General features: G+C 37.3%; 1 protein-coding gene across 1 annotated transcript in view; it reads left to right on the top strand.

Annotated features, from left to right (window-relative positions):
• SEMA3E (semaphorin 3E) overlaps positions 1-27,901 on the top strand; it is a 273,570-nt gene that overhangs the window by 183,160 nt on the left and 62,509 nt on the right. The window contains exon 5 of the mRNA XM_019958591.2: positions 27,168-27,261. Within this exon, the coding sequence (XP_019814150.1) occupies positions 27,168-27,261 (94 nt within the window). The remainder of the gene's footprint in view (positions 1-27,167; positions 27,262-27,901) is intronic.

Consider the following 27,901-nt stretch of genomic DNA (forward strand, 5'->3'; position numbering starts at 1 on the left):
CTTATAATTCTATGGCAACCAGGTGATTTCTGTTCTTTATCCAGTTGAGTAATGTTGAGTGTTTTGTAGTAGTTGCTTCAGCCTGCTTTAGGTTAAAAATTCTGTCAAATGAATTCACTGTTTACATGTTGTCTTGAAAGTATCTAGAGAAATTTTGAAAAAATATACCTGAAGATGTTTGGTTCTCTAACGATACATTTGACATTCACCACAATAATGCCAATAGGGATAAAACATGCTAACTTGGGACTTCCTTATTTTCAAGAATTTTTTCACTAAGACATTTGAATAACATTAGATGATTAATATGTTGGCTCTTTACAACTAATTTGAATCTCCTTAGTGGACTTAAGTTAAATTAGTTATAAGTTCAGTCACATGCTGTACTGGTATTTCACGAACATGATGTAGAGCAGATGCTGTTGTTAGTCGCTAAGTTGCATCCTATTCTTTTGCAACCGCATAAACTTTAGCCTGTCAGACTGCTCTGTTCATGGGATTTCCCAAGCAAGAATACTGAAGTGTGTTGTCATTTCCTTCTCCAGGGATCTTCCCGACCCAGTGATCGAAACCATGTCACCTGCACTGGCAGGCAGATTCTTTACCACTGAGCCACCTGAGAAGCCCCATAGAATAGATGTTCAGTTTAGCTCAGTTCAGTCGCTCAGTTGTGTCCAACTCTTTGCTACCCCATGAACCGCAGCATGCCAGGCCTCCCTGTCTATCACCAACTCCCGGAGTCTACCCAAACCCGTGTCCATTGAGTCTGTGATGCCATCCAACCATCTTATCCTCTGTTGTCCCCTTCTCCCCCTGCCCTCAATCTTTCCCAGCATCAGGGTCTTCGCATCAGGTGGCCAAAGTATTGGAGTTTCAGCTTCAACATCCATCCTTCCAATGAACACCCAGGACTGATCTCCTTTAGGATGGACTGGTTGAATCTCTTTGCAGTCCAAGGGACTCTCAAGAGTCTTCTCCAACACCACAGCGCAAAAGCATCAATTCTTCGGTGCTCAGCTTTCTTTATAGTCCAACTCTCACATCCATACATGACCACTGGTAAAACCATAGCCTTGACTAGATGCAGCTCTGTTGACAAAGTAATGTCTCTGCTTTTTAATATGCTGTCTAGGTTGGTCATAACCTTCCTTCCAAGGAGTAAGCCTCTTTTAATTTCATGGCTGCAATCACCATCTAGAGTTAAATTTGCTAGCCTAATTAAAATACTGACAATTAAAATGACTCGCTTATTCCAGTCTGGCAAATTGAATTTTCTCAGGTTTTATTTTCCAAAGGGCAATTTTAAAATGTATTTTAACATAAGTGAACTCAATTTATTGAGTTAACTTTTAAAATCCTACATTGTTGTAGTATATTTTCCAGAAAACTTTCTTATTAGCATTTGCATATATGTAACAACTGGGCAGAGAAAAGAAAGAAAACTGAGGCAATTTGATAGGAATTCAGGATTCTTAATGTACTGCTTATTACCATTATCTTCTTACAGGAAAATAAAGAAGAAAAGTAATATAAGACATTTAGAGTGGAACTCGTTTATTCTCCTGATGTTGGGTAAAACATCATTTGACCACTGTACCTCCTTTTATTGATTTTACTGTCTTTTCCTACACTCACTATATCCTTAGTGCCATGGGAGAGTGTAGATGCCATAATTTTTCTCTCTCTTCCTAGATAACTTGCCTGTTTTTAGCATTTGAAGTAAATAACCTTCTGTGTTCACCTTACCCCCTTTTCTCCAATAACAATCTTCCTCCCTCTTCTAAGATTAGAACATTAAATATGGTCTTATATGTCTATCCGTAGCCTCATAACTGACACATTTGTAGACCTTGGTAGTTGGTCTTAATTGATCAATGTGTAGATTCAGTTTGATTTCTAGAATAAAATTCTGAGCATTATTAACAAACTGTTACACAGTAATCTACATCCACACTCCCTATGCCTACTGGACATGTGGAAAAGAATTTTCTGGAAACACTGTAAGGAAAGTTGCTTTAATAATAAATGTCTGAGAATTCAGGTTGACAAAGGAGGGAGAATCTCATTGGTGGGAGGAGGAGGAAGATCCTACCTGGCGGTCATGACTCCCCTGATCCTATGGGACCAATGAGACAATCTCAACATTTTGTGCCATGTCTTAAAGACACTGCATTCTCTCAATTGCTCATGTTTTTTGCACATAAGCTGATTCCTTTACTTGAGGAACTCTTATCCTTATTCTATTTTTAGAAACTCTAAATTCATCCTTCAAAATCCAGCTCATACATTACCTCCTCTGTGATGCTACGTTGACCTCTACCTAGTGAAGTTGATTACTTTTCCTTTGGTTTTTTTATTGTACTTAAGACAAACATCAGTTATGAATTATTTCTATATGAATGCCAGAGTGTCTGTACGGTAGACACTCTCATTCCTATCTCAGTTTCTTCATGGCCCAACATAATCCTGGCAGTAGTCATTGAAATCATTCACTAAAAAGATGTAATGAGCTAGAGATTATCCTATTAAGTGAAGTAAGTCAGAGAAAGACAAAAATCATCATATGATAACACTTATATGTAGAACCTAAAAAAGTGTACAAATGAACTTATTTACAAAACAGAAGTAAACTCACAGACACAGAAAACAAATTTAGTTTATCAAAAGGGAAAGGGGGTAAGGAGTAAATTAGGAGTTTCAGGATTAACAAATATACACTGCTATATATAAAGTATTTAAACTACAAGGACTTACTGTATAGCACTGGGAACTACATTCAGTCTCTTGTAATAACCTATAGTGGAAAAGATTCTGGAAAATAATTTTTATCTATATAAATATACATTTATATAAATTATGCATATATCAGAGTCAGTTTGCTGTATACCTGAAACTAACACATTATGAATCAACTATACTTCTGTTAAAAAAGAAAGATATTCTGAGCATATATGTTACTGACCTGGATCCTTAAACTCTGTAATTATTATAAATTGATAAGAGGCCACTCAGGAATCAGACAAGGCTTTATCAGGATTTGTGCTGCAACATATGGGAGCAAGAATAAGAAACAGGTTCACTTGCTTGAGGGGAGCAAACTGTTTCCTTAAATGGGGTGAGAGTAAAGGTGGATCCATAGGATGGGCTGGATGGGCGGCTTTGGTGGTCTGCCCACCCCCTGGTGGTGCTGTGCGCAGGAATTGTGTGCAGTACCCTGCTTTTGCTCCCAGCACCTCAGAGGTGGCAGTTGGTCTGTGTCCTTCTTGTATCCTATTGATCATAATTGCCAGCTATTCTTGTGTGCTGTTACTATTAGTTCCTTATATTTTCTTTGTGTTCTGTTGGTTGAGATGTTTGTCCAGGTGCAAGTGCAGGGGTCCCAGGTCCTAGCCTGTCTCGTATGTTTCAGGCTCTTCATTTTACTTAACCTCGTTTTTTACAGCCTACTATTTGCCAGAACTTCATATTTGTTGAATCAATATGAATCTAAGAAGAAATTTCTGAATAGAATTGAGTGTTGGATTGACATTTTAGAGTCAAGATGTGCTGTACCTAGTTGCTCCGTCATGTACGACTCTGTGACTCCATGGACTGTAACCTTCCAGGTTCCTCTGTCCGTGGGGATTCTCCAGGCAAGAATATTAGAGTGTGTTGCCATGCCCTCCTCTAGGAGGATCTTCCCAACCCAGGGATTGAACCCAGGTCTCCCACATTGCCATTGCAGGCAGAGTCTTTATGATCTGAGCCACCAGGGAAGCCCCAGAGTCAAGATGAGGTAAGAACAAACATTTGGATGTTTGACATCTTAAAAGATTTTACCAATATTTATTGATAATTCAAGAAGATCATATATATGTATATATGATCATTATTTTCAGCTTTTTGGACTATTTTTTGAATGTTTCCTCTTCCATACTACTAAGTTCATAATCATCAGTTAGATCTTTACTTCTTCTATAATACCTAGAGTGAACTGCCTTGATTTCAGCTCTAATCATCTCTCTGTACCCTCAGTGGGAATCAATTGCAGGCTGTCCCTATCTGAGGCTGTGCATGTAAACCTTGGCTTAGCTCAGATTATCAAAGTCTTGGTTGAGTAAATCATAGGAGGCAGCATCTAATCTGTCTTGCTGTGGTTCTGCTCTGACCTATACCAGTTCATACCATGGTAATGCTTTGGTTGTATGATGACACTTGATACATTTCTTCTGTGATAAGTAAGCTTCTAAGTGGGCTCTTTGGTTTGGATTTTTGTCTATGAACTGTAGCTAAGCCCTTGGTATCCTCCTCCTAGTTTTGTCTCCAAATGGCAACCCATTCCAGTATTCTTGCCTGGAGAATCCCATGGACAGAGAAGCCTGGCTGGCTATGAGGTCACATGAGGTCACAAAGTTCATGAGGTCACAAAGAGCATCTGAGCGACTGTCACTTACTTCCCTACTATCTTACTTCCGTGTCCACATGTGTTCTGCACTCAGATACACTTTTAACCTGCTCTGTCTGCCTTCATGGATTTACTAACATTCTGGGCAGTAACTAGATGTTGCTTTACTACAACAGCCTTACTCTTTTATTTGGGTCTCATCTTACATTTTCTGGCTTTACCATCATACATGGACTCAGCCATGGCTCTCAGCTCTGGCAAACTCATCTCTCTGTAATTCCCTTCTCTTTCCTCAGTCCTTCACATCCACATCCTCACTACAGCTTCTGATTATTCATTATTGTCCGATGCTATCTGCCCATTATTGTCTTATGCTATCTGGCTTCCCTTGTGCCTCCGCTGGTGAAGAATCCACCTGCAATGTGGGAGACCTGGGTTCAATCTCTGAGTTGGGAAGATCCCCTGGGGAAGGGAAAGGCTTCCCACTCCAGTATTCTGGCTTGGAGAGTTCCACAGGGTTGCAAAGAGTTGGACATGACTGAGCGACTTTCACTTTCATCTGTTTATCAGTTTCATCTTAATCTTTCTTTTTAGTCTTGGCCTTTATCTAGGCCCAGGCTGATTAACTCAGCTTTCACTCACACCAAAGGCTAGTGATGTTAGACCTACAAATTTCCACTGCTCCTTCTTCTGCTCAAAAAACAAAGATGCTCTGCCTCTGTGCTAGAAAAAGAAAGAAAAAGCTTCTGTTAACAAGCTGAATACTAAACTTGATCAAAGAGATAAGTTACTAAGCATAAAAAGATTTGCAAGAGCATACTTGTGATTAATTTATCTCCTCCACAGCAGGGGAGGAAAAAGTAAGACAAAAAAATAAAAGGCAAAAGGAAAATACTGATATGTTTGGATTATATTGGATAATTCATAAAAATTATATATTTAAAAATGTATCATAAATTGACTCAAAATATGAGTAACAGAATGAAGAAATATTTGTAACAGGTAGCAAACATTAATATCCTAAATTCTGAGGAGTGTCTGTAAAGCATTAAAAGTGTGCCAATTAATTAATGGATATCAAGATAAATTTCCAAAAAATTGCATACATATACTATTAAATATATGGAATGTGCAAGCTCATTATAATTAAGTAAATCCTAAACAAAAGAGAGTTATTTTTGTTTGCATGCTAAGTTGCTTCAGTCATGTCCAGCTCTTTGTGACCCCATTGCCTGTAGCCTGGCAGGCTCCCTTGTCCACAGGATTTTCCAAGCAAGAATATTGGAGTGGGTTGCCATGCCCTCCTCCAGGGGATCTCCCCCACCCAGGGATCGAACCTGAGTCTTTTACATCTAACCTGAATAGGCAGGCAGGTTCTTTACCACTAGCGCCAACTAGTTTAAAAGTTGGGAAGCCCCAACTTTTAAACATATTCAGTCAGTTGTGGTTGTCTGGACTCAGGAACTCTTACACATACTTCTTTCTGGTGGGAACATAAAACTGGACAGGCTTTCTGCCTGTTGCTTTTAAGGCATAATTATTATTTAGTTTTGCATCCAGTATCAATTCAGTTCAGTTGCTCAGTTGTGTCTGACTCTTTGTGACCCCATGAATCGCAGCACGCCAGGCCTCCCTGTCCATCACCAACTCCTGGAGTTCACTCAAACTCACGTCCATTGAGTCAGTGATGCCATCCAGCCATCTCATCCTCTGTCATCCCCTTCTCCTCCTGCCCCCAATCCCTCCCATCATCGGGGTCTTTTCCAATGAGTCAACTCTTCGCATGAGGTGGCCAAAGTATTGGAGTTTCAGCTTCAGCATCAGTCCTTCCAATGAACACCCAGGACTGATCTCGTTTAGGATGGACTAGTTGGATCTCCTTGCAGTCCAAGGGACTCTCAAGAGTCTTCTCCAACACTACAGTTCAAAAGCATCAGTTCTTCGGTGCTCAGCTTTCTTCACAGTCCAACTCTCACATCCATACATGACCACAGGAAAAACCATAGCCTTGACTAGACACATCCAGTATAGTTCACTTTTATTCAATAAATGCATTCTAAATTTATTTTGTGTAATAAATTTACACAAAATTGCTAAACTTTTGTCAGTAGGTGGCGCTGCAAGATGTTTCAGAAGAAAAAGGTGGTTCTCATTGATTCAGGTCGTGCTCAGGCTGGGGCTCCTTCACCGGGCTTCTGGAGAGGGCACCTTTTTCTCCATTCCTCAGCCTCTTTGGTATGCTTCAGTGTGAAGTGCCCAGAGGACACAACTGTCTCTCACATGTGGCTGCAACTCTCAACTTAGACAGCAGTGGCATGGAGAGTACATGTAGGGCTGCCCCCAGCCCAGGCCGAAGCACTGCTTCCCACACCTTTTCCTGTCCGGGAGCGGGTCATCCAGTGAGCCACGCCCACACCAGCACACCAGGTCCTCCTCTGATACTCTGAACTCCAGTGGTTTTCTCTGTGTCCCTGAGGGTGGTTCCACTTGCCTGGAGACGTTGAGCAGAACCCTGACCTGGACATACCACACGTTTCTCCACTGTCCCCCGGCATGCAAACACACACATCCTTCAATGCGTGGAAATCCTTCCCGGTTTGTCCTTCTTCAGTCCTCATTTTATCTTTATGCTTAATCTTCTATCATCACTTAATAATTTGTTTATGTTCAATGTCTCCTGTTTAAATTTTGTGGGTTTTTTTTTTTTTTTCCTGGTCTCTTGATTGGATCCAAGCTGATACAGGCCATAACCTACTCCAAGTCTTAAGAACCACCTTCTTGCTGATTTTCTGTTGAAATTACTAGAAAGATTACATCAAAGAGGAGAATGTGCATCAGCATTTGCTACTAAGGACAAGATGCTACTGTATGCTGGAAAATCCAGGGATATTTATTAGCTGTAAAGCAGAACCAGACTGGAGGAAGGCACTTAGTGGGACTTAACAGAGCAGTGCCTCCCCAGGGGAAGCAGAGAAGTTTCTGGTAAACTCTCAGAACTTTGCCAGGAACATCTGGAGAGAGGCTAGGTGACAACATATTACTTACATGCCGTAGAGACTGGCCTGAACATAAAGTTGAATGCAAAAAGGCTATAAAACAGGACAAAAACATACAAAGAAAAATGTGACCTCCAGTGTAACAGCTTTCACAAACACAGGAAGGAAGAAAACAAGTAAACCAACCCTACACAGATGGTGTTTTCCTTTTAGGAATTTCTGTAGGTCTACCATTCCTTTCCCCTCAGGTGGCTAAATCACTGCTGAGATGAGATGGTAGCTGAGTATGCGAGAGGACACAGGTAACAGGAGCCCAAAGGATGATGAGATGAATACGTGGAGACTTGCGTATGTCCATGTTTCATGATCAAAACCAGGCTGGTAGACATCTGTTCACCCAGTGTTATTTTATGGAAATAAAAATCAGCGAATGCCAGGGCTGAAGAAACGGTTCTGCACATAAAGTATTATAGCACTAGAGACTGAGAAGTGTTCATTAAGGAAATGGAGATAGAGCTCCATGCTGTGTTTTGGACATCCAAGTGAAATTCAGTATAACATGAGCTCTATGAAATAAGATATCAAAGATGCTCTAAAGACTAGAAAGAAATATAACAGCTTCTCAGTGGTTCTCCTTAAATAGTCAAATTATGAAAATTTATTGTTTTTAGCTTTTAAAGATTTATATTCTACATTTTTCTCCATAATTATATATTGACTTGCGGCTGCTGCTGCTGCTAAGTCGCTTCAGTCGTGTCCGACTCTGTGCAACCCCAGAGACGGCAGCCCTTCAGGCTCCCCTATCCCTAGGATGTACATAATGACATTGTTTCAGTCATTTATAGTCATACATGTCATTGCCTTCACCTTTATGAGGTAGTCAAAGGACAGAGACAAATTAAAAGTGTTTTCTTCAACATTTCCGCAGTCTCTATCCCTCCACTAGACTAAATCACGACTAGCACTTGAGGCTGTGTCTTTCAGCTCTCTCTTTCTCTCTGGAAGGCCACAGACCAAACCGATGGTAGTGGTTCAGTGGTGATATTAATTGCATGTGTGTGTGTGTGTGTGTGTGTGTGTGTGTGTGTATATACATAATTCCGTACCTCTAGGCTTAATCCCAGTCTTTTACTGACTGTGTAATAATTTAGACCATGTCACTCTTCTCTCCATGCCTCAATGTCCTCTTACATAAAATGGAGCTAATCTCATGTATAGAGTTGTTCTGCTGCTGCTGCTAAGTCACCTCAGTCATATCCGACTCTCTGTGACCCCATAGACGGCAGCCCACCAGGCTGTCCCATCTCTGGGATTCTCTAGGCAAGAACACTGGAGTGGGTAGAGTTGTTCTGAGGACTGGGTTAATAAAAGTAAAGCACTTTGACTAGTGCTTGACTGATGATAAATATTATGTAATTGTCAACTGTCAAAAGTAGTGGCGGCATCTTCAGCCTTATTCCTTTAGCTTCTCCAGTGGCATCAACTGTTTACAAGTCTGACTTGCTAATCCTGACAGATCTTTTGATATCCTATGCCAAGTTTCTGTTATTTCCTATCATTGTTTACAAAGTATACAGATCAAAGGATAAGGTGGATCATGTATGCTTCTAAGGTAAAACCGTTAACCAGGAAAGTCTTGGAAACAGGAAAATGACAAGGATGTTTTGTTGACTTATTTACAAGGACAATCATATTCAGCATAGTCTCCAAGTAAAAATAATACACAACCCAAAAAAGTATCCAAATCAATAATCAAACACATTCCTAATATGAAATTTATTGTTTCCTAAAAACCTATTCCTTCATTCCTTTTCACTGAGCTCTTATCCCAGTTAAAAGATAATACCTTTTTTCTTTTCACTCGTGCATTAATACCTCTAGCTTTCCTCCAAGTTAAGTCAGTAGCAGTATCCTTTCAGCTGTATCTTTAAACTCTCTTTCCAATCCGTCCATTCCTCTTTATGTTCCTTCTGCCAGAAGCACTGTCAATCCTGACTGCCTCCACTAGCTCTCCTTCACTTTTCACTTACTCATCAGTCTTGCTGTATTTCAGTCTGCTGTCAAATTTAACCTTGCTTGAAAATAAGTCTTATCAAAATATGTATTCCTGATTCCCATTGCACGTTGAGGGAAGGAAGTCCAAATGCCTTATCTCAGCATCCTTCACTGTCTAATTCTAATGTAGTTTCTTAGCCCTCTCTCCTTGTTTATTGAACTTCCTCATTAAATGTTTGATCACAGTTCATCAGGGCTACTTGCTTCTTTCATACCTATTCTGTCATCATGAATTTCTTTTTCCTCCTTCCTGCTTTCCTTTTAAGAGAATGGTCAAGAGACTATTGAATTAGATCTTCCTGTTATGAGCTGTGTGGATTTGGATACATTTTTAAAGGTATCTGAGCCTCAGAAATTTTATTTGAAAAAATGAGGATAAAATGATCTCTTAGTGTTGTAGTAAGCTTAAGAACAATGAAATAAATTAACGATGTTCTTAGGACAATATCTGAAACACAGAAAGTGTTCCAAGTATAAATTCCAATCAACTGTTCTTTTGTTTCCTTCAGGAAAAGCATCCTAGAATATTACCATTCCCTCCTTCAAGCCAGACGGAGTACTCTACCCTCAGTACTAGAATTAGGTTCCAATTTACTATCCTCATAATATCAGTATAGGACTTTTTGACTCTGAGGCACTTGTTACATTAATTGTATTTCCCTATCTAGAGCCCAGAAGACACAGTTCCTTCCTATGTGATGTTCTTTGAAGGATCACTGTATTTAAAATAGGTTAAATATCTATCTTAAAGACTTGAGATAAGCAGTGAAGAAGAACATGTAGGTAAAAGTGTTTTGTATCTTCCTTAAGTGCTCTTTAGAAATGATTATTAACTTGCAGTACCTAACACAATGCCCTGCGCAGAAGAGTGAAGTGCTCATTGAATTCAAGTGCACATTGAAATGATGTCCTCTGAAGTACATGTTAAGCCCCGTGTTTATCCTCCATTCTGTTATCATTGACCGTGTGGCCTAAGTGTAATGTGCTGGTTGTCTATTTTAATCGTATTCTATTTCTGCTGCTGCTGCTAAGTTGCTTCAGTCGTGTCCGACTCTGTGCGACCCCAGAGACGGCAGCCCACCAGGCTCCCCCGTCCCTGGGATTCTCCAGGAAGAACACTGGAGTGGGTTGCCATTTCCTTCTCCAACGCATGAAAGTGAAAAGTGAAAGTGACGTCGCTCAGTCGTGTTCAACTCTTAGCCACCCCATGGACTGCAGCCCACCAGGCTCCTCCGTCCATGGGATTTTCCAGGCAAGAGTACTGGAGTGGGGTGCCATTGCCTTCTCCTATTCTATTTCTATTCTACTCTATATCTACAGGGTATGAGCCTCCAGAATAATCATATAGAAAGTAAAGCATGCTAAGGATATGTTCACATGCCCTTTACTTCTGTGTGATAAGCTAATTGGGGAGGTTTGAGAAAGGGAGAACTGAGATGCAAGAAGAAGAGAATGTATACTTTCACACTCAAGACTAGATCATGGAGCAGACTCCCCATTTGAGGCATAGAGAGCAGATTAGTGTGTGGAATGGACATCATAAAATCAGAACGGGTTCAATTATTACCAGCTTTGAAAGTAATTTTGGAATGCTCTAACTTTATAAGACTGCAATGTAGGTACATTTCCTCCTTTCCTGAGAAAAAGACAGTTATCCCCTAACCTAGACTCTTCTGATAACCATCAAAGACTATACCCATTAACCCTATTTTTCAAAATTTCCTTTGTTTGCACTTTTAACTCAGAGCTGCGTGGCTGCAGCCAGAGCTGATGACAAATCAGCTGTTACAGAAAGCATCCCTTCCCTTGCAGCTGTCCAGTCCTTGCTGCGCAGATGGTGGATTTCTTTTTCCTTTTACCAGCACTTCTTTTCTTTCTCCTCCTCACAGGACTGGGATCCTTTGTGACCATGTATGAGTCAGTCAGCAGTAGGAACACTCATAAGACGGAAGAGTTTTCAAAAGTGTCCAAGTGAAAGGGAACAGGGACTCAGAAATGAGGGATGGCTCTGCAGGCTGGCTGTATACTAAAAAGGGGCTATGACTTCCTTCTCATGAAAAGTAGATATTCATAGTTTTATGAAAAGCATCTTTGTTCTCAAAAAAGAATTTTTATTATTGCTTCATTGTGTGTGGTCAGAATAACAGTGAGAGTAGTCAAACCCAGAGAAGGTGGACGGGAAGAGCAGTGCAGAAGAGAAACCCAGATCTTTAAGCTGACTTCAGTCAATATGGCTTTTCTCTTGCCATGTGTAAACATCTAGATAATTATCTCCATCCTTCAGTTACATTTTTGAAGGGATGCATAAGTACTTATTCTGAATTATTTCTAGCTCTCTTCTGTTTAATTTTTATATTAATAAATTATTAGTAAGGGATATTTAATAATAATATCCCCTATTTATATTTTACATATTAAAATATGTAATGTTTATATATAGATTATCCTGCTGCTGCTAAGTCACTTTAGTTGTGTCTGACTCTGTGCGACCCCGTGGACTGCAGCCTACCAGGCTTCTCCATCCATGGGATTCTCCAGGCAAGAACACTGGAGTGGGTTGCCATTTCCTTCTCCAATGCATGAAAGTAGAAAGTGAAAGTGAAGTCGCTCAGTCGTGTCTGACTCTTAGCGACCCCATGGACTGCAGCCCACCAGGCTCCTTGGTCCATGGGATTTTCCAGGCAAGAGTACTGGAGTGGGGTGCCATTGCCTTCTCCCAGATTATCCTATATGCCTATATATAAATTAGCAGATAGCATATGTTTTATTCAAGAAACAGAGTTTAATCCAATTGCTTGTTGGTTATGTTATGCCAATTATTTTATCATACAGTGTATAGAGATTACCAGAAGTTAAACATCTGTTTACACTGAACAAATCTTTACTGCAACTATATTTTCCTACAAAAGTCACCCTAAAATATCTATACAGGATAGCACATCCATACCTGCTCAAAAATATAGCCATAATTATTTCACTAAATTTTATAGCTTTCTATTAAGCAGAAGCTAGGTTTCATAATCTAGACTGTGGTATCAATTACTACAAAATTTTATTTTCTTCAGCATTTTTTACATATAGATGCACCTGCTCTAAGTATTGTGTAATTTGTTTATGTAAAGAGATTCCAAATAAGCTACTTGAGTAATTTGTTATGGGATGCTATTTCAGTCTCAGTATAAGTTGAAAGTCAGGTCAATATGTAAATTCGAAGTCAGATTAACTGGCTGGTTCAGGCAAGAACTGACTAGACATATGTGATGGATTTTCTATCACATTAAACTTGATTTTTTCCCAAATCAGACACAGATGATCATAAGGTAAGTGAATCAAATCAGAACCCATGTTATAATTATAAGAAAACTGGCTGTGTGCATCTTTCAAATAATTAAAATACCAGCATTCTTAATCTTAGAACTACATATTTAATTATAATAGGGTACTTACTAATATGGCCTTTTATGATATTCCAAGAAACATTGCCAGTATTCAGCTTTTTATATTCTTAGGCTGTTTTGGCTTATTTCAACCCTTTGCAGTCATTATTCTTGTTGATCAGTGGATTGTCCCATATTTGTACAGTAGATACCTTGTTAAGTTGACACTTAAGTCTTTATAATATAACCCTAATAGTTTTGATAACTTCCTTTGCTTTCTAGAATGAAATGGTATTCCATGCCTACTTTGTGTATCTGTGACCCCAGAGCATTTTTTAAAGGTTGATTTTGTGATATTTTATTGATTTGTATAAATTTATTATAAATTAAGAAAAATAAAAGTCTTGTTTTTAGAGTGAAAAAATGTTTGTTTTCCATATAGAATTTTTCAAAATTTTCAGTCATATTATTTATCAGTCTTTCTTTTAAGCCTTCTGAATTTTGTGTTTTATTTTAAAAGTCCTTTCCCTGAATCCAAGGTTATATACAAAATTTTTATGTCTTTCTCTATTCCCAGTATAATCCAATTTCTTATGTTTAAATTGTTGATCAGTCTGGAATATGTCTACAGGGCGATAGGACATGAGGTAGTAATCACACTTTATTTTTTTCCAGATGGTAGTCCAGTTGTCCAAACACTATTTTTCGAATAATCTGTCACTTATCTATGGTGCTTTGAAATACTATCCATATTAATGTGCATTCTTATACCACTTTGACTTCTTATAATATAGAAGAAGGCTCTATAAAGTTCACTGTAGAACAACAAACACAAATTGCTGAATGAAATCAGCATTAGGCACTATTGGGTTGGATATAAAATATTTGGTTGCAAACCCTTGGTTTTGTAAGAGATCAGTTTTATTTTCATATATAGTTTTGTCATATATTCATATGTTCTAGTTCCTGTAGTTTCTCAGTGGCCTTTACACCCATTTTCTTCCTCTGATTGTCACAAAAGTTGTAGGAGATAACAGCATAGAAGTATTATTTCTTTTTTTTTTTACAAGTAATGAAATTGAGGTTGAAAGAGGTCTTGAGCTAGATCAAATCAGAACCTTTCTTATCTCCACTTTGACTTAACTTTATTTGGAAAGCATCTTCATTCTTATTCTAGTTCTTACTCCGATTCTAATTTTCCTTCTTCCTCTAAATTTTTTTTTCACTAATTTATGAGAAGAACATATCAGAGACCTTATTTCATTTCTGCCATTGAAATGATGTATGTGTCTAATATGATTCAACAATTACAAGTATTTATTATTGAAATTCAGTTAATATATTGGTTAATGAACAAAATTAGCCTACTATATAGTACTAGCAATCACCTGTTCATTTTTGTTAGCCATTGGTTAAATTAATATTTATTATTATTTAAAATTTTTAGACTTAAAAACTTGTACTAAAAAACTTAAAATAAAAACAGGTGTAGCTATGTCTCCTACCCCCACTCCCTGATTCTGACTAGCACCCATTTATTCTTTGTATCTATAAGTATCTAGAGCTTGTTTTCTTCTTTTAGATTACACAGTGAGGGAGATCATATGGTATTTGTCTTTATCTGACTTATTTCACTTAGCATAATGCCCTCAAGGTATATTCATATTGTTCAGTTCAGTCGTTCAGTTGTGTCCGACTCTTTGCGGCCCCATGAACCACAGCACGCCAGGCCTCCCTGTCCATCACCAACTCCCAGAGTCCACCCAAACCCATGTCCATTGAGTCGGTGATGCCATACAACCTTCTCATCCCCTGTCATCCCCTTATCCCCATCCTATCCTCAATCTTTCCCAGCATCAGGGTCTTTTCAAATGAGTCAGCTCTTCTCATCAGGGGGCCAGAGTATTGGAGTATCAGCTTCAACATCAGTCCTTCCAGTGAATACCCAGGACTGGTCTCCTTTAGAATGGACTGGTTGGATCTCTGTGCAGTCCAAGGGACTCTCAAGAGTCTTCTCCAACACCACAGTTCAAAAGCATCAATTCTTCGGCGCTCAGCTTTCTTTATGGTCCAACTCTCACATCCATACATGACCACTGGAAAAACAATAGCCTTGACTAGAATGGACCTTCGTTGACAAAGTAATGTATCTCCTTTTTAATATGCTGTCTAGGTTGGTCATAACTTTCCTTCCAAGGAGTAAGCGTCTTTGAATTTCATGGCTACAATCACCATCTGCAGTGATTTTGGAGCCTAGAAAAATAAAGTCAGCCACTGTTTCCATTGTTTCCCAATCTATTTGCCATAAAGTGATGGGACCAGATGCCATGATCTTAATTTTCTAAATGTTGAGCTTTAAGCCAACTTTTTCACTCTCCTCTTTCACTTTTATCAAGAGGCTCTTTAGCCCTTCTTCACTTTCTGCCATAAGGGTGGTATCATCTGCATATCTGAGGATATTGATATTTCTCCCAGCAATCTTGATTCCAGCTTGTGTTTCTTCCAACCCAGCATTTCTTATGAGGTACTCTGCATGTAAGTTAAATAAGCACAGTGACAATATACAGCCTTGACGTACTCCTTTTCCTATTTGGAACCAGTCTGTTGTTCCATGTCCAGCTCTAACTGTTGCTTCTTGACCTGCATACAGGTTTCTCAAGAGGCAGGTCAGGTGGTCTGGTATTCCCATCTCTTTCAGAATTTTCCACAGTTTATTGTGATCCACACAGTCCAAGGCTTTGGTATAGTCAATAAAGCAGAAATAGATGTTTTTCTGAAACTCCCTTGCTTTTTCGATGATCCAATGGATGTTGGCAATTTGATCTCTGGTTCCTCTGCCTCTTTAAAACCAGCTTGAACATCTGGAAGTTCACGGTTCACATATTGCTGAAGCCTGGCTTGGAGAATTTTGAGCATTACTTTACTAGTGTGTGAGATGAGTGCAATTGTATGGTAGTTTGAGCATTCTTATGCATTGCCTTTCTTTGGGATTGGAATGAAAACTGACCTTTTCCAGTCCTGTAGCCACTGCTGAGTTTTCCAAACTTGCTGGCATATTAAGTGCAGGACTTTCACAGCATCACCTTTCAGGATTTGAAATAGCTCAACTAGAATTCCATCATCTCCACTAGCTTTGTTCATAGTGATGCTTTCTAAGGCCCACTTGACTTCACATTCCAGGATGTCTGGCTCTAGGTGAGTGATCACACCATCGTGATTATCTGGGTCATGAAGATCTCTTTTGTACAGTTCTTCTGTGTATTCTTGCCACCTCTTCTTAATATCTTCTGCTTCTGTTAGGTCCATACGATTTCTGTCCTTTATTTAGCCCATCTTTGCATGAAATGTTCCCTTGGTATCTCTAATTTTCTTGAAGAGATCTCTAGTCTTTTCCATTCTGTTGTTTTCTTCTATTTCTTTGCATTGATCACTGAGGAAGGCTTTCTTATCTCTCCTTGATATTCTTTGGAACTCTGCATTCAAATGGATATATCTTTCCTTTTCTCCTTTGCTTTTCACTTCCCTTCTTTGCACAGCTATTTATAAGGCCTCTTCAGACAGCCATTTTGCTTTTTGGCATTTCTTTTTCTTGGGGATGGTCTTGATTCCTGTCTCCTGTACAGTGTCACCAACCTCTCTCCGTAGTTCATCAGGCATTCTATCAGATCTAGTCCCTTTATTCTATTTCTCACTTCTACTACATATGTCAAAATTTCATTGTTTTTATGACTGAATAATGTAATACATACATATATGATTATGTTTATATATATATGTGTGGGTATACATATATGTTTATTTATAGGGATATATATATATATATATATAAAGTGAAAGTGAAGATTGTTTAGTCATGTCCAACTCTTTGTGACCCCATGGACTGAACCCATCAGGCTTCTCTGTCCGTGGAATTCTCCAGGCAAGAATACTGGAGTGAGCTGTCATTCTCTTCTCCAGGGATCTACTTGACCCAGGGATTGAAACTGGGTCTCTTGCATGGCAGGCAAAGCCATATATATATATATGTGTGTGTGTGTGTGTGTGTGTGTGTGTGTTTGTGTGTGTATACATATATATGTTTGTGTGTTTGTTGTTTGTATACACTACAGCATTATTAACAATAACTGAGATAATGGGAACAACCTACTTGTCCAATAGTTGAATGGATAACAAAATTGTTAGGTTGTTGCCATTATCTCGGTTATTGTTAATAATGCTTCAGTGAACATGGAAGTGCCTGTATATTTTTGATCTATTGTTTTTGTTTTCTTTAGATATATACCTAGAAGAAGAATTGCTGGATATACAGTAGTTTCACTTTTAATTTTTTGAGGAACCTCCTTACTATTTTCTATATTTGATGTACCAGTTTACATTCTCACCAACAATGCATAGGGTTCCCTTTGCTCTGTATCCTTGCTAAAACTTGTTATTTTTAGATTTTTTGATAATAGCCATTTTAACAGGTGTGAGGTGTTATTCTGGTTTTGATTTACATTTTCCTAAGGATTAATGGTGTAGGGATCTTTTCATATATCAATTGGCCATCATATATCTTTTTGGATGAATTTGTTTGTTCAGATCTTCCACACATTTTTTTAAAATCAGATTGTTTGAGTTTTTTCCTATTGAACTGTATGAGTTCTTTCTATATTATATATATATATATGCTTATTATATATATATAGTCAGATGCTTTTTCTGAATTTATTTAGATGATCATATGACTTTTATGCCTCCTTTGGTTTCTGTGGTGCATCATATTGACCTCAAATGTTTGACCATTCTTATTTGATCATTTTAATGTATTATTGAATTTAATTTGCTAATATTTTGTTGAGGATTTTTGCTTCTAAGTTCATCAGGCATACTAGTCTATAATTTTCTTTTCTCATGCATTTGTCTGGTTTTGGTATCAAGGTAATGCTGGCCTTACAAGACAAATGTGGAAGAGGTCCCACCTCTTCTGTTTTTGAAATACTTTGAGAGGGGTTGGTATTAATTCTTTGACTATTTGGTACAATTTACCAGTGAAGCCATTTGGTCCTGAACTTTTATTTGTTGGGAGATTTTTTGATTATGGATTCAATATCCTTACTAGTAATATATCTGTTCAGATTTTCTGTTACATGATGATTCAGTCTTTGCAGGCCATATGTTTCTAGGAGTTTATCCATTTTTTCTAGGTTGTCCAGTTTGTTGGTGTGTAATTGTTCATAGTAGTCTCTTATGATTCTTTGTATTTCTGTGGTATCAACTGTAATATCATTTTTTCATATATTATTTTATTTCTTTGACTTCTGCTTTTTAAAATTAATGTATTTAAATATTTCTCAGTTTGGTTTATCTTTTTACAGAACTAGTTCTTAGTTTCATTGATCTTTTCTATTGTCTTTTTAGTCTCTATTTCATTTATTCCTGCTGTGATGTTTGTTATTTTCTTCCTTTCACTAACTTTGGTTTTGTTTGGTCTTCTTTTTCTAGTTTCTTGAGGTGTAAAATTAGATTACTTGAGACTTTTCATGTTTCCTGAGGTAGGCATTTTCTCTCTAATCTTCCCTGACAGTTAGGCTACTTTACTTAATTTTATGGGATTTAAAAGGAGTAGCATGAATCTGCTTCCTAAATTCAATATTTTCTGAATGATTGGAACATAGGCTTCTGAAATGTCTGTGGAACTACTCAAATACACATCATCACAGTGAGGATAATGCAGTGAGGATAATGCTGCAAGACATTTATAGCATAGGCCATGGGAGAAGTTTTGCTTGAAGTCTTGGGGAGTATCAGTGAAATAATTTTTCAGCATCCTTTGGTCATTATTAGGAGTTAGTATTGTAAAGAAAATGAAGGATAAAATTCTCTTTTCCCAAAGGGAAAGTGTAATCAGAGCTATGGATGTTTTTGATGCAAAAAATTTTAAAGATGTCAGCTCATACTGCTGGAGTTTTGATTGGATGGTGAAAATCATAAAGGATAAAGCATTTATCAAACTGTGAAGATTCTGAACTACCATTCTAGAAGTTAGACTTTATTTCATGATAATGAGGAGGCACTAAAGATTTTACAGAGGGAGAGTGACATGATTATTTTGAAGAAGATGATGAGGAAGATGTGGGAGACATGAGTGATGCTGTTTTCTAGTAAAAGCTTCAAGACAGCATTGTAATTACAATTTGAAGAGTATTTGCTTCTAGTACTCTTAGTACAGCCTACCATACAAATCCACTAGGCAGAGATATCAGCGTGGAATTTAAGATAATATTGGCATATGATGAAGGCACGTAGAATGAGGGGCAGAATGGAAGTAGTAGTTAAAGGATGCACAGAGGGGGGTAAAGATGATTTTGCCTTCAAATAAAGGTTAAAGCAAATCTTTTTAAAAAATTGAACACAAGACAGTTGAGTTAGAATTTTACTTAGATGTAGTACATAATTTTAAAAGATTTTAGTGTTTTTGCAAGCTATTCCAATAATATTTAAGGAAATAAAACCTTTGAACATGTAATTGAATAAATAAATACTTTTCTTCTTTAAAACAGTCTTAATATACATTTTAAACCTTGATTATACATTAAATATGAAAAAAAAATAGCCATGCCTGGCAACACAAACATACCCATACTCTCCTTTTACAGTGGCAGGTAGGGTAATACTGTCAAATAATATAGAACAAGAAGACACTCGTTGAGACTCGCAAAAACTCATCTTGCCTGTGATTCCTCACTTAGAAAGTAATATTTGTGAACAATACTGTTGACCCTGTCTTAGTTTACAGATTTATTTTGAGGATGAAACAATATATGGAAGAATATTTATTAAATTTTAAAGTATTTTACAAACATGCATCATTTTTGGGAAAAATGTAAAGAAAAAAGCAATTAAAATGCAAAATTAATAGCTTTAAAGTCAAAACATTTACTTACAACTTTGCAAAGAGTCGGACACGACTGAGCAAATGAACTGAAATGACTCACTCCTTTTTGCAGTTTTTTCAACTTACTTATTTAGCCTTTGAGAAATGTTTCATATTCTTTAATAAATGATTTTATTGCATGGCAGAAGAAAGGGAAAAAATAAACAATATAGTGAATCACATTCAAAATTAACTTGTGATACAGACAGTTGAATAGCTGTTTTTTTTTGTGAAGAATTTAAGTGCCTGTTATGCTATTTATTTGGGGGTATTTTTGTACCGAAACAACCTTTGTTGATGGATACATGAGTGTGAGTCTATATATTTTGCTTTTTTTTTCTATTAGAATAGCTAATAAAACAAGTGATTACTTGTTTTATCTTGTGTTCATAATGTTCTAATTTACTTTTGACATCTTTCAGGATATCTCAGTGGTGCTGAGGGCAAGAATAGTATTAGTTCACAAAGCTGATTTATTAATGAGGAAACTCTCATTTCATTTAATTGACATCATGTTTAACACCTGATTATGTAGTAACTCACACCTATTGATAGGAGCTTATAGCAGGATTTCTGGGTTTTGAGGGCTCTTCTCAAGACCTAAATGAGAAAACTCTCCTGGGACAATGTAGCCTTTATTCTTTACAAACATTTTTCAGAGAAACACATGCATCTGCACACGTTGGTAAGCTAGGTGTCCTGCTTTTTCTCTAGCACACAAGGGTCTATTGAAAAACTTCTCTGTGTTACGCTGAAACAAAAAGTGCTGCCCACATTGTTAATACCAGCGATGTCTTGTAAGTTTAAGCCGCGTAACTCAAGCAGAAATTCCAGCTGTTAAAACATAGATAATGGAAAGCCAGTATAAGTAGTGACCAGCATTCTCAGTAGGGTTAAACACCAGCATTACACATTACTTGAACCATAAACTCGATTGCTTTGGGGTCATTGACAAGGTCATCATGACTCAAGTTTTCTTGTTGGTTTGGGTGCTGCAGTTTACTTCATGGAAGAAAATTATGCTACTTGCTTCTTAGTATTTTATTGGATTGTACATTAAATTTAAGAGCACAGTGAATCCTCAAAATAATGTGAAAAAACTTCATTCTTGAATTTGTAGCTAATTTTGAAGTTAGCTTGACCCATGCAAAACAAAGCAATGAAAGTTTAGAATTTGCCTGTTTTCTATCATAACATCAATACTCTTCTATCTATGGTAAATTTTTTTCCTTTTAAAAATTTACACATCTCAGTATAAAGTTGCCAAAATCATATATAGAATTCTGAGAAATTAAGATGACTTGGATCAATGTATTTTTCTGTTACATGTAACTTAAGACAAAGAAAGCCTTTCCTCTAAAATCATGGAGCATAATACCAATTAGTTCATTAAAAACTATTGTCAGGTTGGTTGTTAGATAAGAATTAAGAACTCAGTCTTTATTGTCATTTCAGTTTTGAAGTTTCATGACGATATACCACAGTATTAAGAGAACACCTTTCCTCATTAAAAAAGTCATGTGGAAAAGGGGAACCTTATCTAAGAAGTAACTGTATCTCCATGTCACACCTTCATAGTACTTCAAATTACATGCTGTCATTAATAAGATCTTTGAAGACAAAATAAGTTGTCTCTAGAATTCTTCAGTATTTGATATTATTTTTAATGACTGTCATATTACATTAAATTATATTATATTCATCCTAACCTTTAGTATATTAACCCTGGCAAGAGTTTATCATAAACTGTCAACATATTTCTGAAAATATATGATCTTCAATAAATAGCTGAGGAAAAAAAATATGTTTATTTTTCCTTTAGTTGTTTTAAAAATGTAGTCACGTTTACTAAAGCCAAAGGCAATCAAAATACAGAAAAAATAGAATGATGATAGTGCTGTATGCAAAGCCCCAAGAAAGCATATACAACATTGTATAACATTATAGTTTGTACAGATTGTTTAGTTTTCAATCAACGTGCCTATCCACAGCTATGTTTTGTGAATTGTTTTAGATCCATTAGAAAATAGACAAAGAGCACACAGCAAAGGAGATAAAACTAGAAAACATGAACAGTTGGGCATTTATTATGCGTAAGATATTTTATTTGATACAGGGAATCAAAGACAAATGTCATATAGGCAGTTTCCCCAAGGAGGCCTCACAAACCAGTAGGGAAGAGAATCAGACAATATAATACAGAGAAGTAAATGACATAAAAGAGGGATTTACATGATGCTTCAGGAGGACACAGAAAGGGAAAGAAATCAATGTTAGGGCAGGCAGAGGAGTCAGATCAGGATTCTTGAAAGTGATAAAATGCCCACACAATATGTGGAAAATGCATATTGTCTGTGCTGAATTTTTAATATTGTGTGGGCATTGATATCCTAAACACATTAACGAGCCCAAGTAAGATGAAAAAAACTACAAGCAATCAGAGTGGTTGGTACTCAGAATGTAAGAGGAGCATTTTAGAGGTGAAGTACTTTTGCATAAAGTCCCTATGTAAAAACTCTAAGGGCTTTAGACTTTGTTCTCTAGAGACTATGGGAAGTCAATGAAATATTTTAAGTGGAGAGTTGATAGGAGGAAATTCAGAAAGAAGTCTTTGGCTACAGAGTAAAGGATTAATGGCTGGGCCTGGGGACATTGCTCAGGAAGCTGTGTTAAAATTAAGGTGGTGATAAGTGGTAAAGGCATGAATTAAATAAGTGCCATGGTGTGGGCAGCAGCATCGAATATCACAGATAGATACAGTAAAAAAAAAAAGGGGGGGGGTTGGAGAGGGAAAGTCTATCAGGGGTAATTTTATGAGACCAGTAGACTGATGAGGCTTGGGGTTTGTTTGTTTGCTACTTTGTTTTCTGTTCTAAGGCCAAGACCTGGCTTAGAAGAAATTGATTTTTTGAATAATTACATAATTAATGGAAACTGATTTTCTCCATCAGACATAAGGTGTGAGATTGTCTGCTGATTGTCAAGAGAGATCACAAGTCAGGCTAGCTGAGCATATAGCTACTCAAAGGAGTTATAAAAGGACATGACCAGGAAAACATATTAATACATTCCTTGGCAACTTTGAGGTCTGAGCTAAAAATCACTGATTGTAAATGATTGCTTTATATTTTTGAATGGTTTACTATAGCAGCATCACTATCATAGGTTTATAGAAATAGGGAAGGTAGACTCATGGATGAGATACTAGGGACAAAGTGAGAGCTGAATAAGAAACAGAAGATGAGAAGGGACCTTTATATTTTGGGGGGAAAAAAGGGTTTCAATTCTGTATTGGATAAAAAGTATTGTAATTAATCATGTAAAAGAGCTGGAAGGATGAGAAGCTGTATGGAACAATATCCTCATAGGAGCTTCATTTTTTTTAAAGGCTGCTATAACAAATTACCACAAATTTAGTGGCTTAAAATGAAACAGATGTTTTATCTAATAATTCGGTAGGTGAGAAGTCTAAAATGATTCTCCTGGAATAATATCAAGATGTCAACAGAAATGCATTCCTTCCATAAGATTTAGGAGAATCCATCTCATTCTTTTTTTCAGCTTCTGGAGAACCCCCCACATCCTTGACTCATGGCTTCCTTCTTCCATTGCCACAGCCAGCAATGAATGGCAGGTCTAATTTTCCCCACACTGCATCACTCTGGTTTGGTTCTTGGCTATCATCAACAAATCTCTATTTTTAGGACTCATATAATGACATTGGGCTCACCTGGATAATTCTTGGCAGCATCCCTATCTGGAGGTTCTTAATCATATCTGAAAAAGCCCTTTTGCTATTATGCAAAATGAGATATTCATAGGTTCCAGGCATTAGAACATGAACATGAGGCTCCATAATTATGCTGAGTATGGGAGCTATGACTTAATTAAGGCGTGGAGGCATTGAAGCCTGTTGTAAATTGAATGTGGTCTTAGCAGTTTACTTATCATGAAATGGGCTTCCCTGATAGCTCAGTTGGTAAAGAATTTGCCTGCAGTGCAGGACACCCTGGTTCAATTCCTGGGTTGGGAAGATCCCCTAGAGAAGGGATCAGCTACCCACGCCAGTATTCTTGGGCTTCTTTTGTGGCTCAGTTGGTAAAGAATCTGGCTGCAGTGCCAGAGACCTATGTCGGATCCCTGGGTTGGGAAGATCCCCTGGAGAAGGGAAAGTTTACACACTCCAGTATTCTGGCCTAGAGAATCCATGGATATGGGTATAGTCCATGGGGTTCCTAAGAGTTTGACATGACTAAGCAACTTTCACTATCATGAAATAAGGATTTCAGAAGGCATGGTGAAAAGTTTTTAGAGAAGCAATAAAACTAGACCAGAAATATAGTTTCAGTAATCACCTTATCTCCAGTAGAAATTAACTTTCTGAACTTGTTCATCATTTATGATTTGTTCAGTGGAAATCTCATACTTGTTACCAACAAAGAGTGATGTGACAAAAATAGGAGTTTTGAGTATGTTCGTAAGGGGCAAACCATTTTTAGGTTTGATTAAAGGCAATGACACCCCACTCCAGTACTCTTGCCTGGAAAATCCCATGGATGGAGGAGCCTGGTGGGCTGCAGTCCATGGGGTCGCTAGAAGTTGGACACGACTGAGCGACTTCACTTTCACGTTTCTCTTTCATGCATTGGAGAAGGAAATGGCAACCCACTCCAGTGTTCTTGCCTGGAGAATCCCAGGGACGGGGGAGCCTGGTGGGCTGCCGTCTATGGGGTCGCACAGAGTCAGACACGACTGAAGCGACTTAGCAGCAGCAGCTTTCACCATAGGCAGATTTTTTTGTTGTTGTTTTTACCATGTCATAAAATATTGATTAGGTGTGAGATAATTTTATCTTCTGACTTTTTCTGGCATTGCTTTGTCTGTTTAACTTCTCTAAATTGTCATCTAATTATGCTTTAAGGTTGTGACTGTACATAAGGTGCTCAGATAAAATTTACTGAGGCCACAGCTGCGATGAAACTATTTACCTTGTATCAGCAAACAACTGAATCAGTTGCACAGTTGTGTCCAACTCTTTGTGACTCCATGGACTATGTAGCCCGCCAGGCTCTTCTGTCTGTGGAGTTTTCCAGGCAAGAATACTGGAGTGGGTGTCCATTTCCTTCTCCAGGGCATCTTCCCAACCTAGGGACTGACCTATGTCTCTTGCATCTCTCTCACTGAGTGTCAGGTTCTTCACCAGCTGAGCCACTAGGGAAGCCCTCATCAGCAAACAAGGCTAAATTCAAAATAATGGGAATGTAAGGTTGTGTGTGATCATAGCCGTACTTAGACTCTCAAGTCATTCACATGAAAAATGTCAACCCTTCATTAGCTTTTATTATCAGTTATTTTAGTCATAGTATTATAACAGCCTTTGCTAAAAAAGAAAAAAAAACAACTGGGAAACACATTTTTGTTACAACTTCATTTAACTTAGTAATTAAAAAACAAAGTAAAAAGCAGGGATACAATATTATTGTTAAAGCACAGAGATTTAAATAATATTGACAGAATCTTATACTTCTAAAGAAAGGTATGTTCTGATTAATAAAAAACTATAGAACTTGTTGTACTATGTACTGATACCCTAATTTAGTAATTAAAAATGTTCATTTAACAACTAGCCAGGTGTGGGGACAGGGTCAAAGATGGTAGGGTCAAAGTGATAAGACAAGAGTTACAGAACTTTCAGGTGTTCAAAACAACTCTTCATTATTTTGTTACAAGTATTATAGACTTCAAACACACATTACATAGTCTTCAAATTTAAAAAGTATGTATCACAATTTACAGCTGGACATCCATCACCTGTACTAGCTTTGTTCATAGTAATGCTTCCTTCAGTTCAGTTCAGTTCCTTAGGCCCACTTTACTTCACACCAGAAGATGTCTGGCTCTAGGTGAGTGACCACACCATTGTGGCTATCCGAGTCATTAAGACTTTTTTTGTATATTTCTTCTATGTGTTCTTGCCACCTCTCTTAATCTTTTCTTAGCCATTTCTCTCCTTCATTTGCCCATCCTTGCATGAAGTTTCCCCTGGTATCTCCAGTTTTCTTGAAGAGATCTCTAGTCTTTTCCATTGTTTTGTTTTCCTTTACTTCTTTGCATTGTTCACTTAAGAAGGCTTTCTTCTCTCTTGCTGTTCTCTGGAATTCTGCATTCGGTTGGGTATGTCTTTCCCTTTCTCCTTTGCCTTTCACTTCTCTTCTTTTCTCAGCTGTTTGTAAGACCTCCTCAGACAACCACTTTGCCTTCTTGTATTTCTTTGTTCTGTAGACTTTGCTTCATTTCCAAAGACAAGACAAGAAGTTCATAGGGGTCAGGTGATCTCTGCACTTACTAGAAAAGTCTTGGAATGGCAGGATCAATGACTTTAGAATATCAGAGAGAAAGAGAAAAGTTGAATAAGAACAACAAGAAAGGGACAGGATAGATAATGTGGAGTAAATGAGCTGGTTATTGGGAAGTCAAGATGAAATTGTAGAAAAGTGTATGCAACCTTCGTAGGGTCCTCAGAACTTTGGATTGTGTACAGATTCATGATTTATAGATGAGCAGAGCTATTTATAGATGCTGCAACGGGCAGTGTTGGCAACATTCTATTGCAAAGTAGTTTTTCCCTTACAAAATTTTATATATTGACTTTTATTGTCACTTTGTCAAACTACATTTTTTTAAACTGAAGGCACTTATAGCACACTTAATGAAAATCAATTATAGAAATACCCATTAATGAGAATTTTGAAATCTGAGAACACTTAGGAAAAGTCCTGTAGTTATACAATTACACTAGGAACCAATAAAGCTGTAATTTTCTAGAATATATTTTCAATATCTCATTTGTGTGAAATATTGTTTATAATATGGCATCAACTTCCACACATATATATCCCAGTGATTATTTATGTAGTAATCATTCTGTAAATTATTAAATATTAGATGTCTTTGCAAAGAGAATGTGATGAGGAATAAAAATGATTGAAAATAGATATTCCAAATTATTGACAGAACATGTTATATTCTTTTAGAGATTATTCAAAAAAAATCAATAATGGCTTTTGTGTAATAAAACCCATGTCCATGTTTATCAATGAGTCTCCTTTTTACTAACTTTTTTCCCCCCATCAAGTCTCCGTTTATTTGAAATATTTAAGTGACATGTCAACATAGCTAATACTGTGTGATGAAATGATGAAAATTGTGAATTTCAGCACCTGCATCCTTTTTGAGAAGAGTGATAAAACCACATGGGCCTTAAAATCCACATATTTATAAAATCCAGTTTGTTCCTAAATTCCTTGATGTTTCTCACTGGAGCCTTATTTACAGTACTTGTTTTGTAAATAATCAAGGTTGAATATATTTTTTTCTGAGAGATTAACTTCTTATTAAAGTTGGCAGATACATAATGGTTTTTCTGGTTTTCTGGACAGGCTCCCCTTTTTCACCTGGAATCGCACAGATCTGAGAGAGGAAGGGGCAGATGTCCCTTTGATCCCAGCTCCTCCTTCATCTCTACTTTAATAGGTAAATTTCATGGCTACAGACATCAGGTAGTATCATACTGATTATGAAACTTTTAGTTAGAGTCTTTGGTATTCCTTCATATACATTGCTGTTTCATAGTTATTTATTGGTGCTGGAATCAAGGATATTAATTTTCAAGCCATGTTCACTTGAGCTAGCTTTACTCGTGTAAGTACAGTGCTATGAAGTTACAGGGTATGTCATCCAGAAAACACAAATTGTCAGTACCTGATAGAAGGTGTTTTGTATTTTCATTTATTGTTCACAAAATACAATTATGTAAGTACTTTATAAAAATATAGATAGAGAAATTAAACTATTTTAACATATGCTATTCTTTCTGTTTTAATGATTCTTTATGGGAACTTCTAATAGTCTTTTCCTGGTGCCTTTCTCTGTATCAGTAGAATTCAGCAGAAAGTCATCTCAATTTAGAACTTGAGTCACTTATTTAGATTCCGGTTATTTTAAAATGTAAGCTATAGAGGTTGACTGACTCAAACTGTGTCCACATTGGAATAATAGAACAAAACTGGCCATGTCAGATCTAGTTTTCAATTGGGTTTCAGTTAAATTAGATGAGATTCATGAAAACCTCACTTAAATCTCAGAATAAGACTTTTTCTTTCCCCACTGATGA

Source organism: Bos indicus, chromosome 4, assembly GCF_029378745.1.
Source record: "Bos indicus isolate NIAB-ARS_2022 breed Sahiwal x Tharparkar chromosome 4, NIAB-ARS_B.indTharparkar_mat_pri_1.0, whole genome shotgun sequence".
Lineage (NCBI taxonomy): Eukaryota > Metazoa > Chordata > Mammalia > Artiodactyla > Bovidae > Bos > Bos indicus.